The following is a 15,265-nucleotide window of genomic DNA, read 5'->3' on the forward strand; positions in this document are numbered from 1 at the left end:
AAATATTCTCAAACATTTCCCTTCCAAATGATGTTTTTCAAAAATGTTATTAGTAAAACTATGTTTATAAGTAAAATTTCAAAGAAATCTATTAATACTCATGAATATTCCCATTTGATAGATCACTTTTTAATTCAAGTAAAAGAATACTACTACTACTGTTTTATATACAGTCTTTCCTAGATTGCAACAAGATTATGCGATAATGTATTTGTTGTTAAGGGGAGATAGAAATATTCTATTTTACAGATAAAAAAAACAAGGCTTATCTGTAAGAACAACAATAAAAATATCTCATCTATCATCATTAATTAATTCTATCAAAATAAGTTGTGGGGGATGCAGTGAATGAATTAGTTCTGCAGGAAAAAAAGTATAAATGAGTGACCAAAAAGTGATGTTAGAATTAGGCTTTGTGACTTCGAATAAAAGTTAATCTACTAGGAAGTTCAGGTCTTCTGACTACTTTAGACTACTACTTTATTTGTTTGTTTGTTTTGCTGAGACAAGTGGGGTTAAGTCACTTGCCCAGGGTCATAGAGAATTAGGAAGTGTTAAGTGTCTTGAGATCACATTTGAACTCAGGTCCTCCTCACTTCAGGGCTGGTGCTCTATGCACTGTGCCAACTAGTTGCCCTCCTCTACTACTTTATTTTAAAGCTTAATAATTTATTATTTTGTCATTACTGTTATTGTCAGTCATGTCCCACTTTTCATGACCCCAAGACCAGGCCTTTCCATCCTCCACTATTTCCTGAGCTTTGTTCAAGCTTATGCCTGATCTAGCTTATCCTCTGTCATCTCCTTTTCCTTTTGCCATCAACCCTTCCCAGCATCCAATGAGTACTGTTTTTTCATTGTCTGGCCAAAGTACTTCAGCTTTAATATTTGTCCTCCCAATGTATCAATTAAGGTTTTTTGTTGTTGTTGTTGTTTGTTTGTTTGTTTGTTTTTTAGTGAGGCAACTGTGACCAAATGATTTGCCCAGGATCACACAGTTAGGAAGTGTCAAGTGTCTGAGGCTGGATTTGAACTCAGGTGCTCCTGACTCCAGGGTTGGTATTTTATCCACTATGCCATGTAGGTGCCCCCTCAATTACTGACTGATTTGACCTCCTTAATGTACAAATGCCTTTCAAAAGTCTTCTCCAGCACTACAAGTTGAAAACATCAAGTCTGCAATGCTCACTTTTCTTACAGTTCAATTTATAGTACAGCCCTACAATACTACTGGAAAAACCAATGCTTTGACTATACCGACATTTGTCAACAAGGCGATATCTCTGTTTTTAGGAACACTATTCAGATTTACCATAGCTTTCCATCCAAGGTGCAACTATCTTTTAGTTTTATGGCTGCAGTCACTTATCTTCAGTTTTCTTTGAGCTCAAGAATGCAAAATCCAACACTCCTTCCATTTCTTCTCTATTTGCTAGGAAGTAATGCAATCAATTGCTATGATCTTAGTGTTAATGTTGAGCTTCAAACTAGCTCTTTAAAGTACTTTTCCTACCCTCATCAAGAAGCTTCTTAAATCCTCTTCACTCTCTGCCAGAGTAGTATTATCTGCATCTCTGAAATTGGTTATTATTTTTAATATTAGTAACTTTTTATTTTTCAAAATACATGCAAAGATTAGTTTTAAACATTCACCCTTGCAAAACCTTGTGTTCCAAATTTTCCCCCTACTCTTCCTATCTTCTCCTAAAGCAAGTAATTTACTATAAGTTACACATATACAATTATTCTAAATATATTTCCAAATTTATCATGCTGTCCAAGAAAAATCAAATCAAAAAGGAAAAAAAATGAGAAAAGTAAAAAAATAAGCAAGCAACAGCAGCAACAAAAACATAAAAATACTATGCTGTGATCCATATTCAGTCTCCATGGTCCTCTCTCTGGATGCAGATGGCGCGTTCTATCACAAGTCTATTGGAATTGCTTCAAATCATCTCATTGTTGAAAAGAGCCAAGTCCATCAGAGTTGATCATCACATAGCCTTGTTATTACTATGTACATGTTCTCTTGGTTCTCTACTCATTTCATTTAGCATCAGTTCATGTAAATCTTTCCAGGCCTTTCTGAAATCATCCTGTTAATCATTTCTTATTGAATAATGATATTCTGTAATATTCACATACCATAACTTGTTCAGCCATTCCCCAATTGATTGGCATCCACTCAGTTTCCAGTTCTTAACCACTACAAAAAGGGTTATTATAAACATTTTTGCACATGTGGGTTCTTTTCCATTTTTTAATGATCTCTTTGGGATACAAACTTAGTAGACACACTGCTGGATCCAAGAGTAAGCACTGTTTTATTGCCCTTAGGACATAGTTCCAAATTACTCTACAGAACAATTTGGTTGGACCAGTTCACAACTACATCACATTGCATTAGTGTCCCAGTTTTCCCCACATACCCTCCAATATTAATCATTATCTTTTCCTGTCATCTTAGCCAATTTGAGAGGTATAAATCAGAGTTGTCATAATTTACATTTCTTTAATCAATAGTAATTTAGAGCATTTTTTATATGACTAGAAATAGTTTTAATTTCTTTGTCTGAAAATTGTTTATATCCTTTTGACCATTTATCAATTGGGGAATAGCTTATATTCTTATAAATTTGAGTCAATTCTCTATATATTTTAGAAATGAGGCCTTGATCAGAAACATTGGATGTAAAAATTTTCCCACAGCTTTCTACTTTTTAATCTTTGCTGCAATGATTTTGTTTTTTAAAAACAACATCCTTTTAACATAACCAAAATTATCTACTTTGCATTTCGTAATGTTCTCTACTTTTACTTTGGCCATAAATTCTTTCTTTCTCCCCAGATCTGAGAGGTAAGATTATCCTTGTTCTCCTATTTTGCTTAGAGTATTACCCTTTATGTCTAAATCATGAACCCATTTCAACCTTATTTTGATGTAGGCTATTAGGTGTTGGTCAATGCTTAGTTTCTGTCATACTAATTTTCAGTTTTCTCAGCAATTTTTGTCACATAGTGTGTTCTTATCTCAGAAGCGAATTTAGGAATCTTTGGATTTATCAAATACTAGATTACTATCGTCATTTACAAGTGTATCTTGTAAACCTAATCTATTCCACTGAACCATTACTCTATTTCTTGGCTAGTACCAAATGGTTTTAATGATCTCTATTTTATAAAATGGTTTTAGGACTAATACAGCTAAGTCACCTTCCTTTGCATTTTTTTTTTCATTAATGCCCTTAAAATTTTTGACCTTTTGTTCTTCTAGATGAATTGTTATTTTTTTTTTCTAGCTTTATAAAGTAATTTTTAGTAGTTTGATTGTATGGCACTAAATAAGATTAATTTAAGTAGAATCATCATTTTTATTATTACTAACTTGGCCTACCCATGAGTACTTGATAAATCTCCCAATTGTTTAGATCTAACTTTACATGAAAAGTGTTTTATAATTGTGTTCATATAGCTCCTAGCTTTACTGGAAGGCAGACTCCCCAATATTATCTACAGTTATTTTAAATAAGATTTCTCTTTCTATTTCTTGTTGCTGGACTTTGTTAATAACATATAAAAATATTGATTTAAATAGGTTTATTTTATACTGTGTAACTGCTGAAGTTAATTGATTTTAATAGCTTTTTAGTTAATTCTCTAGGATTCTCTAAATATACCATTATATCATCTACAAAGAGTGATAATTTTGTTTCCTCATTACTTAACTCTAATTCCTTCAATTTCTTTTTCTTTTATTGCTAAAGCTAATAATTCTAGTACAAAGTTAATAGTAATGGTGACAATAGGCAATCTTCTTTCACTTCTAATCTTACTGGAAATCTTTCTAGTTTATCCCATTACATATGTTTGCTGATGGCTTTAGATGCTATTTTTCATTTTAGGAAAAATTCCATTTACTCCTATGCTCTCTAGTTTTTAAATAGGAATGGGTGCGATATTTTGTCAAATTTTTTTTCCTGCATCTATTGATATAACCATATAATTTGTTAGTTTGGGTTATTTATATAGTCAATTATGCTAATAGTTTCCCTGATATTGAACCTGCAGCACTGCATTCCTGGTATAAATCCTACTTGGTCATAGTTTATTATCTTGGTGATAATTTCTTTGCTAATATTTTATTTAAGATTTTTGTAGCAATACTCTTTAGGAAAACTGGTCTATAATTTTCTTTCTCTGTTTTGGCCCTTCCTGGCCTAGGTATCAGCACCATAAATAGGTCATGTATCATAAATAGGAATCTGGTAGGATTCCTCCTCTTATTTTTTGAAATAATTTATATTGTATTAGAATTAATTATTCTTTTAATGTTTGGTAGAATTACATCTGAAATTGTTGATATTTCTCCTGACAATCTCAATTCCAGCTTTTGATTCATGTAGTTTGTCATCTTGCATGATGTACTTTGTATATAAGTTAAACAAATAAAATGACATACAGCTGTCCTACTCCTTTCCCACTTTTAAACCAATTAGTTGTTTCATGTTTGGTTCTAATTGTTATTTCTTGACCTATATACAGGTTCCTCAAAAGAAAAATAAGATGATTAAATCTTACCATCTTCTTAATGACTTGCCATATTTTGTTGTAGTCCATACTAAAACTGGAACTCCCTTACAGTCTAGTAAACGTTGGCAATTTATTTCTATTAATTCTTTGTTCACATACTGCTGAAGACTAGCTTGTAGAATCTTAAACATAACCTTGCTGGCATATGCAATAAGGATAGTTGTTTGGTAATTTGACCATTCTTTGGCATTACTCTTCTTTAGGACTGATCTTTTCCAAACCACTGGCTACTGTTGAATATTCCAAATTTGCCAGCATATGAATAAAGTACTTGAACAGCATTATCTTTCACTTGATTGGAATTCCATTACATCCAGTAGCTTTCTTGTTAGCAATGCTTCCTAAGGCCCACTTAACTTGATTCTCCAGGAAGTATAGCTCTCGATCATGGTTATCAGTAATGTTAAAATTTTCTTGAGTTGATATTAAAATCTTTCTTGGATAGTTTCTCTGTATGTTCTTGCTGTCTCTTCTTAATCTCTTCAAATTTTGTTAAGTTTCTACCATTTTTGTTTTTTATCATGCCCATTTCCCTTAATATATCTAATTTTCTTGAAGAGATCTCGTCTTTTCCACTTTATTTTTTCTTCTATTTCTTTGCATTGCTCATTTAAGAAAACCACCTTATCTCTCCTTGCTGTTCCCTGGAATTCTGTATTCAGTCTGAGTTATTCAGTTATTTATAAAGCCTTATTAGAGAGCCATTTTGCCTTTGTGCTCTTCTTTTTCTTTGGGATGCTTTTTGTTGCTGCCTTATATACAATGTTGCAAGCCTGTTTATAATTCTTTAGGCACTCAATCAGATGTAATTCCTTAAATACGTTTATCATCTCCAGTTCATATTCATAAGGGGTGTCATTTAGGTCAAACCTCTACGATCCAATGGTTTTCTTTACTTTCCTCAAGTTGTCTCAATTTTGCAACAAGAAGCTCATGATTTAAGCTACAGTCAGCTACAAATCTTGTATTAACTAACTTTATAGAGCTTTTGCACCTTCAATTGCAAAGTATATAATCAATCTGATTTTTATAGTGACCATCTGGTAGCATTCATGTGTAAAGTCACCTTTTGGGTTGTTCAAAAGGAGACTTTTGCTGTGATTAGAGTTATCTTGCCAAGACGCTATTACACACTGCCTGCTTCATTTTCTATTCCAAGGCCAAACTTGACTGTTATTGTAATTAGCTTTTGATTTCTTACATTAGCATTATCTTCTATAATGAATGTGACATCTTCTTTTGGTAACCTCTTTGGCATCAGTGGGATGTATTTTGGATTTGAATAGATATAATTGTCATTTTTGAGATTATACCTCAGCACTGCTTTTCTCACCTTTTATTGACTTATTAGGTTACGACAATTCTTCTAAGAGATTCTTGCCCACAGTAAACTATATAATGAATTAAATTCACCCATTCCTATTCATTTAAATTCACTGCTACCCAAGATGCCAATATTTAAACTTTCCATCTTATCTTTGACCATAGTAACTTACTTTAGTTCACAGATCTTATACTCCAGGTTCCTATATAAAAGTCAGCTTCTGATGTCATATATCTATTATCACTTTAACACTGTCCAATCAGTTTTCTTGGCAAAAATACTGGAGTGGTTCATCATTTTCTTTTCTAGAATGAAGAATTCTCCACAATGACCTATCTTAGGTAACCCAATAAAATAAGGTAGTTTTATTGAGCTACACAAGCCCTTCCATCACAAGGCGGCAGTGAACCAGGAGCAGTATTTTGTCATGGTAAGACATAAAATATAAAAAATTTCTACATTCAATTCAACAAACATTTAGTTGCATTTTGTCTGTATTTTCATTTGTATATGATGTTCCCAACACTGAAACTGCCTCTACCAACATGAATTAGAAAAGGCAACTTAAAACAGTCTTAAAAGAGCTGCCCGAGTCATACTTTGAACTCTTGTTGGCTCTAAAGCCAGCTTTCAGTCCACTATTTTACCTGCAGTATTATCCATAATACTGAATGAGGGGGAAAAAAAAGGATATTCAACGAACTTGCAGATTTTCAGGACTTTCTATCAACCAAACCCAAACTCAATGGAAAATTTAACATTTTCAATATCAAAGATCAATTTGAAGGAACTTAACATGGACAAGTTGTTTATGTTTTTCAAATAGAAAATGTATACCATAGTTTAAGATTGACATCAGCAATAAGGTAGCTCAAAAGAAAGATTGGTGCAGAGCTAAGGTAAAAACAGTAATTTTGTTATACAAATGAGGTACAGAGGAAGACTAGACACAGAAGCATTAGAGAGGGGAAGAGGACTCATTGTTCTGAAAACCTACTCACATCAGAAATGAGTTAAATAACAACTCTACCTATATACCATTATCCTCTAAAATTTAATAAATAAGGGAAGAGGATGGGTGGAAGAGGAAGAAAAGGATGGGGGAAGACAAGAGAGGGATCCAACAGTGGGAGGTAATTACATAATAGGAAGGCAAGTTAAGGAGCAGATTTAAAGCAAAACATTAGCATGGATTGGAAAGTGTGTGTGTGTGTGTGTGTGTGTGTGTGTGTGTGTGTGTAAATATATCCTTGCTTAACTATAGGTTGCTTGGGAAGAAAGGGATGAAAGGTGGAAAAAAGAATAAAGCAAAAAAGGTATACAGCAGAGAACAAAAGCATAAACTACAAGGAAGTTTAAAAAAAGGTAGACACTCAAGAATATAATTTCTTCTACTATTATAAAACTTTTTTGAACTGATAATTTATTGTATATTTTGTATATATTGTATATTGTACAGATTATATATTTTGAATTCTCCCTGATGCTCTGCTGAGCACATAACAATGTTCTGTTTTGTTTTGTATTGCTTCTCTGTTTTTCTTTTTTTTGTTTTATTTTTAAATATTTTTTTTTTTTTTGGAAAAGGAAAAAAAAAAAAAAAAGAAAACAAAGTGACTTAAAATCTTTTCAAGTTGGGGTAGCTAGGTGATGTAGTGGATAGAATACCAGCCCTGAAGTCAGGAAAACCTAAGTTCAAATCTGATCTCAGACATTTAACACTTCCTAATGATCCTGGGGCAAGTCCCTTACCCCAATTACCTTAAGGAAAAAAAAAAATCTTTTCAAGTTACCAATTTATTTTCCCCTGCAGATTTCAACTTCTCTTGGAGCTTAATTGTAGTTTGACGGATTCTTTCTATTTCTTCCTGCTGTTTAAGAATCAGTTGTCTTTCCTTCCTTGCTGCCTTGTTGGCTTCCTGAAGACGCTTAATTTCTGCCTAGGGGTGAGAAAAGTTAGGGATACAAAGGAGATGTAAGAATACAAAGGAAAGGCTATCATGTAGTATAGCAAAAAAAAAAAAAAATTAAATAAACTACATTAAAATAACTTTGAATCTGGAGTGGCTAGATGGGGGAATGGATAGAGAACCAACCCTGAAGTCAGGAGGGTCTGAGTCCAAATCCAGCTTCAGACCCTTAATACTTAATAACTTGTGTGATCTTGAACAAGTCATTTAATCCCGATTGCCTCCCCCTACCCCCCTCCCCGCCCCCCGCCTTCCCAAAAGAGGAAAATAACTGAATTTTATTTTAACAGTAATTTTTAACGTGAAATTACTAAGAATCTCCAAATTAAACTATCATTGTAAAGACAGTTTATACAACTTGTCCAAAGTTCCTATTTCAATTATGGAGGAACTTTTTTTGTTTCTCTACCTTTTGTTATAAACACCAACTGAATACACGTTAGTTCTTGAAAAAAATAAAACCACCTACATGTAGATTTAATAATAATGCTGTTAAATAAGAAAATTAGTTTTCTGGTTTATTTTTTGGCAAAAGCAATCTAAAAGCAGCAAGGTACAGTGAAAAAGCACCCTGCTCCGTAAGTGACTTAGCAAATCTTTCTGAACTTTAATTTCTTCAACTAAAAAACAAGATTATTGAAAGACTCAAAGAGCTCATGTATATAAAGTGCTTTTAAAGAACTATGTAAAAGCAGTTGCTGTTATTATTAACAGTTAGGATAGAAATAGTCCAGGTACAAATCATTCTCCTACTACTGGTCTTTTGAATTTAATTTTCTATGAATTATTGCACAGATGGATAAAATAATGGGTTTTTTGTCATTGAATAAAAGTGCTATCACTATCATTACTCTTATCCACAAATGCTGAAGACTGATTTGAAGTTATAAGAATGTGTGTATGTGTGTGTGTGTGTGTGTGTGTGTGTGTGTTTGTGTGTAGCATACCCAAACAATAAATCTGAGGATTTCTAGATAAAAGTACAATTTAGGATAATGAAATTTGATATTTCAATTTAACAATCCAACTGTAGCAAAAATGTGTTAATAACATAATAGCAAAGCAATTTACTTAGCATTTTGGCATCTAACCATGAATGTCTCTATTTTTTTCTTCTTTTCATGTAAATAGCCTTTCAAGGTTTATAGGGTACTTCAGAAAGATCTCATTTGAGCCTCATAATAATTATGGAAGATTAAATGCTATAGATATTATTATCACAAATGAAGAAACTTGAGGATCAGAGAGGTTAAGCCAGTTGTCAGTGGTCACAGTGTCTGAAGCAGAATTCAAACTTGGATCTTCATGATTCTAAGTCCAACGCATTTTACATTATACCTCATTTATACTGATTAAAAAAAAAAAAAAAAACCCTAGGCTAGGTAGAAAGAAAATCTGATAGTGTTACCAAAAATTATAGAAAAAAATAAATCTAAGTGGCTAAGATGACAGGAAAAGATAATGATAAATGTTGGAGGAAATATGGGAAAACTGGGACACAAATGCATTGCTGATGGTATGAAGTGACCATTCTGGATAGCAATTTAGAACTATGCCCAAAGGGCTATAAAACTTTAATTCAGCTAATAAAAGAGGAAAAGGACCCATATGTGTAAAAATGTTTCTAACAGCTCTTTTTTGTAGTGACAAGGAACTGGAAACTGAGTGGATGACCATGTTGGGGAATGGCTGAATAAGTTATGGTATATTAAAGTAACAGAATATTATTATTCTATAAGAAATGATGACAGGGGATGGAGCTAAGATGGCAGAGATGACACACGTTTCTTTCTGACCTTCTCTACAACTTTCACACTAATTACGAAATCCAGCCTCTGAATTAGCTCTAGACCAGGAGAATCCACAAATATTGCAACAAATTATCAGCAAAAGATAATTTCGAAGATCACCAAAAAAGGTCTGTTTCAATCAGAAACAGGAGGGAGGCAGTGAAGCACAAACAGTTGAGTACAAATGCCAGCATAGACAGCACAGAGTCCCAGGGCAATGCGTACTCCACAGGGCCCTGTGGACTCGGCAGGGTGCTCTGTGAAAGAGAATCTAGGGGGAGGAATCTATAGCAATGTTGGCCACTCTGGCCTGGTTGCAATCCAGTAGATCAGCAGAGAAGTTATAAAACATCTATCACAAACACAAAAGATCAATAATGAACCCCAAAACACCAGAATCTCACAGGACCTGGTATACCCACATAGCACCAAGAGTGAATTAGCATTAACCTAGCACAACTGCAACACTTGGAAAACCTTTTCTGTCCTAAAAGAAGACCTTAACTTATTTTTTTTTTAATGAGTAAAAAAGCAAAGAGAACTTTGATCACAGACAGCTTTTATGATGAAAGAAAAGAACAGATTTCAAACTCTGAGGAGACTAAAGGCAGATTGTCTCCAGATGAAGCCCCATAAGGCTGGTCCCCATCACATAAGGCTCTCCTAGAAGAAATTTTAAAAGATCTTAAAAGAGAGCTAGAAGAAAAATGGGGAAAGGAAATAAAAAAATTGAAAGAGGATTTGGAAAAGGCATATAACTCATTGAAAGATAGATTTAATAAAATGGAAAAAGAAACTCCCAGAAAAACAGAATTTGTGAAACAGAAAAAGAAAATAACTCCCAGAAAAACAGAATTTGTGAAGTGGAAGTAAAAAAATTAAATAAAAAAATAATAATTCACTAAAATTCAAAATGGAAACGGAAATGACTCAATGAGACAAGAATCAGTCAAGCAAAATAAAAAAATAAAAAAAAAAAAAAAAAAAAGAAAAGAAAAAATAGGAAAAAAAAGTAAAATACCTAATTGGGAAAACAACTAACTTGGAAAATAGATATAGGAGAGACAATCTCAGGATTATTGGACTCCCTGAAATACATGATGAAAAAAAGAGCCTAGACACTATCTTTCAGGAAATCATCAAAGAGAACTCCAGATATCACAGAACCAGAAGGTTAAATGACCATTGAAAGAATTCACCAAACGCCTCCTGAGACTCCAAAATTAAAACCCCAAGAAATATCATGGCTAAATTTGAGAACTATAGGACTAAGGAAAAAATATTACAAGCAGCCAGGAAGAAACAATTCAAATACCAAGAAGTCACAATAAGGATTGCTCAGGACCTAGCCACTTCCACTTTAAAGGATGGAAGGGCCTGGAATCTGATATTCTGAAAGGTGAAGTAACTTGGAATGCAGCCAAGAATAAATTACCCTACTAAACTGAACATTTTCTTTCAGGTAAGAAGATGCGCATTCAATGAAACTGGTGAATTCCATTTTTTTTTTAATGAAAACACCAGAGCTAAACAAAAAATTTGACCTCCAAATGTAGAATTCAAAAGAAGCATAAAAAGGTAAAATGAAAAAAAAATGTATTTCTGTTATGGGTATACATTGAGAATACATATATAATCTGATCTTACTGTTATAATACAAAAAAAAAGAACCTAGAGAAGGAAAAGGGATTGTAATAGAAAAAAAAGGAGGAAAGTGGAGGTAAAATAAAGGAAATAAATCACAAAATAAATAAGAAAGAAGTTAAAGACAAACAGAATACTAGACAAACTAGATATGATAGATCATTGGAGAAAATTAAATGGAGACAGAAAGGAGTACACTTTTTTCTTGGCAATTCATGGAACCTATACAAAAACTGACCATATATTAGGACATAAAGACCTCAAAATGAAATGCAGAAAGGCAGAAAATAGTAAATGCATTTTTTTCAGATAACGATGCAATAAAAATTACATTCAATAAAGGGCCAGGGGAAAGTAGACCAAAAAGAAATTGGAAACTAAATAATCTCATCCTAAAGAATGAACGTGTGAAACATCAAATCACAGACACAATCAATAATTTCATCCAAGAGAATGACAATAATGAGACAACATACCAAAATTTGTGGGATGTAGCCAAAGCGGTAATAAGGGGAAATTTTATATCTCTAGAGGCTTACTAGCATAAAATAGAGAAAGAGAAGATCAATATATTGGGCTTGCAAAAAAAGGAGAGTTCAATAAAACTGAAAGTAAAAAAAGATTGAATTAAATAAAACTAAGAGTTGGTTTTATGAAAAAAAAAATAGATAAACCTTTAGTTAATTTGATTAGAAAAAGGAAAGGGGAAAATCAAATTGTTAGTCTCAAAAATGAAAAGGGAAAACTATCAACCAATGAAGAGGAAACAAGCAATTATCAGGAGTTACTTTGCTCAACTTTATTCCAATAAATTTGACAATCTAAGTAAAATAGAGGAATACCTACAAAAACATAGATGCCTAGATTAACAGAAGAGGAAATAAATTACTTAAATATTCCCATTTGAGAAAAAGAAATAGAACAAGCTATTAATCAACTCCCTAAGAAAAAATTCCCAGGACCACATGGATTTACGTGTGAATTCTACCAAACATTTAAAGAAAAATTAACTCCAATACTATATAAACTATTTGAAAAAATAGGGAATGAAGGACTCCTACCAAATTCCTTTTATGACACAGACATGGTACTGACACCTAAAGCAGATAGGACAAAAACAGAGAAAGAAAATTATACACCAATCTCTCTAATGAATATTGATGCAAAAATCTTAAATAAAATATTAGCAAAGAGATTACAGATAATCACCCCCAGTACTACAACCAAGTAGGATTTATACCAGGAATGTAGGGCTGATTCAATATTAGGAAAACTACTACGATAATTGACTATATCAATAACCAAATTAACAAAAACAATATGATTATCTCAATAGATACAGAAAAAGCATGTGATAAAATCCAACACCCATTCCTATTAAAAACACTAAAGAACATAGGAATAAATGGGCTTTTCCTTAAAATAATCAGTAACATCTATTTATAAAACCATCAGCAAGCATCATATGTAATGGGGGATAAACTAGAACCATTCCCAATAAGATCAGGAGTGAAACAAGGTTGCCCACTATCACTATTGGTATTCAATATTGTATTACAAATGCTAGCCTTGTCAATAAAAGAAGAAAAAGAGATTAAAACAATTAGAGTAGGTAATAAGGAAACCAAATTATCACTCTTTGCAGATGATATGATAGTATACTTAGAGAACTGCAGATAATCAACTAAAAAACTATGAAAAATAATCCACAACTTCAGCAAAGTTGTAGGATACAAAATAAATCCACATAAATCATCAGCATTCTTGTACATCATTAACAAAATCCAACAGCAAGAGATACAAAGAGAAATTTTATTTAAAATAACTCTTGCTAATATAAAATATAAAATATTTCCAAAGGAAAGTCAAGAACTATATAAGCAAAACTACTAAACACTTTCCACACAAATAAAAGTCAGATCTAAGCAATTGGAAAAATATTAAGTGTTCATGGATAGGTCAAGTGAATATAAGAAAGATGACAATACTCCCTAAACTAATTATTTATTTAGTGCTATACCAATCAAACTCCTAATAAACTATTTTACTGAACTTGAAAAAATAACAACAAAATTCATCTGGAAGAACAAAAAGGTCAACTATTTCAAGGGAACTAATGAAGAGAAAAGCAAATGAAGTTGGCGTAGCTATACTAGATATAAAACTATATTATAAAACAGCAGTCACCAAAACTATTTGGTACTGGCTAGGAAATAGATGACTTAATCAGTGGAATAGGTTAGGTTCACAGAACAAAATAGCTAATGACTATAACAATCTAGTATTTGACAAACCCAAAGGTCCTAGCTATTGGGATAAGAATTCACTACTTGACAAGAACTGCTGGGAAAATTGGAAACTAGTATGGCAGAAAGTGAGCAAAGACCCACACTTAACACTGTATACCAAGATAAGCGAAATGGGTTCATGATCTAGACATAAAGAATGATATTATAAATAAATTAGAAGAACATAGGATAGTTTACCTCTCAGATTTGTGGAAGAGGAAGGAATTTGTGACCAAAAAAGAACTAGAGATTATTACTGATCATAAAATAGATACATTTGATTAAGTTAAAAACTTTTTGTATAAACAAAACTAATGCAGACAAGATTAAAAGGGAAGCAATAAACTGGGAAAACATTTTTTATATCCAAAGGATCTGATAAAGGCCTCATTTCTAAACTATATAGAGAATTGACTCAAATTTTTAGCCATTCTCCAATTGATAAATGGTCAAAAGATATGAACAGACAATTTTCAGATGAAGAAATTGAAACTATTTGTAGTCACATGAAAAGGTGCTCCAAATCACTATTGATCAGAGAAATGCAAATTTTTGAGATACCGCTACACACCTGTCAGATGGGCAAAGATTCCAGGAAAAGATAATGATCAATGTTGGAGGGAATGTGGAAAATTGGGACACTGATACATTGTTGGTGGAAGTGTGAACAAATCCAACCATTCTGGAAAGCAATATATATATAAATGTTATGGAATACTATTGTTCTGTAAGAAACAACCAACAGGATGACAGTCAAGGAGAAACCTACATGAACTGATGCTAAGTGAAATAAGCAGAACCAGGAGATCGTTATACATGGCAACAAGACTATACAACGATAAATTCTGATGGTCGTGGCTCTCTTCAACACAGAGATGATTCAAAGCAGTTTCACAAAGTACAGTGATGAAGAGAGCCATCTACACCCAAAGAGAGAAGCATGAGAACAGTATGGAAGGCATTATAGCATTCTCACTCTCTCCGTTATTTGCTTGCATTTTCTTTTCTTTCTCAGTTTTTCTTTTTCTTCCTTCTTGATCAGACTCTTCTTGTGCAACAAGATAACTGTATAAATATGTATACATATACTGGATCAAACATGTATTTCAACATATTTAACATGTATTGGACTACCTGCCAGCTAGGGGAGGAGGTAGGAGGGAGGAGGGGAAAATTTGGAACAAAAGGTTATGTAAGGATCAATGTTGGAAAAATTACCATGCATATGCTTTGTAAATAAAAAGCTTTAGTAATTTTTAAAAAGAGGAAAAAGAAATGATGACTGATTTCTTCATCAGTCTGATTTCAAAAAAGTCTGTAAAGATTTACATGAACTGATGCTAAGTGAAGTAAGCACTTCACCAAAAGAATATCATACACAGTAACAAGAAGATTATATGATGATCAACTGTGATGGACTTGGCTCTTTTCAACAATGTGATGATGCAAGATAATTCCAATATACTTGTGATGGAAAGTGCTATCCATATCCAGAAGAACAAATGTGAAGACTGAATGTAGATCAAAGCATCACATTTTCACCTTTGTTTTATTGTCTGTTTTTTTCCCCTTTCTTGTGTTTTTCTCCTTTTTGATCTGATTTTTTTTGCACAGCATGAGGAATATGGAAATGTGTTTAGAAGAATTGCATGTGTTTAA

The 15,265-nt window shown here is 32.7% G+C and overlaps 1 protein-coding gene across 1 annotated transcript in view; it reads right to left on the reverse strand.

Annotated features, from left to right (window-relative positions):
• The window catches only part of CEP350 (centrosomal protein 350), a 178,223-nt gene that overhangs the window by 51,419 nt on the left and 111,539 nt on the right, over nucleotides 1-15,265 (reverse strand). Inside the window, exon 26 of the mRNA XM_051998844.1 lies at nucleotides 7,708-7,854. Within this exon, the coding sequence (XP_051854804.1) occupies nucleotides 7,708-7,854 (147 nt within the window). The remainder of the gene's footprint in view (nucleotides 1-7,707; nucleotides 7,855-15,265) is intronic.

This window comes from Antechinus flavipes, chromosome 4, assembly GCF_016432865.1.
Source record: "Antechinus flavipes isolate AdamAnt ecotype Samford, QLD, Australia chromosome 4, AdamAnt_v2, whole genome shotgun sequence".
Classification (NCBI taxonomy): Eukaryota; Metazoa; Chordata; class Mammalia; order Dasyuromorphia; family Dasyuridae; genus Antechinus; species Antechinus flavipes.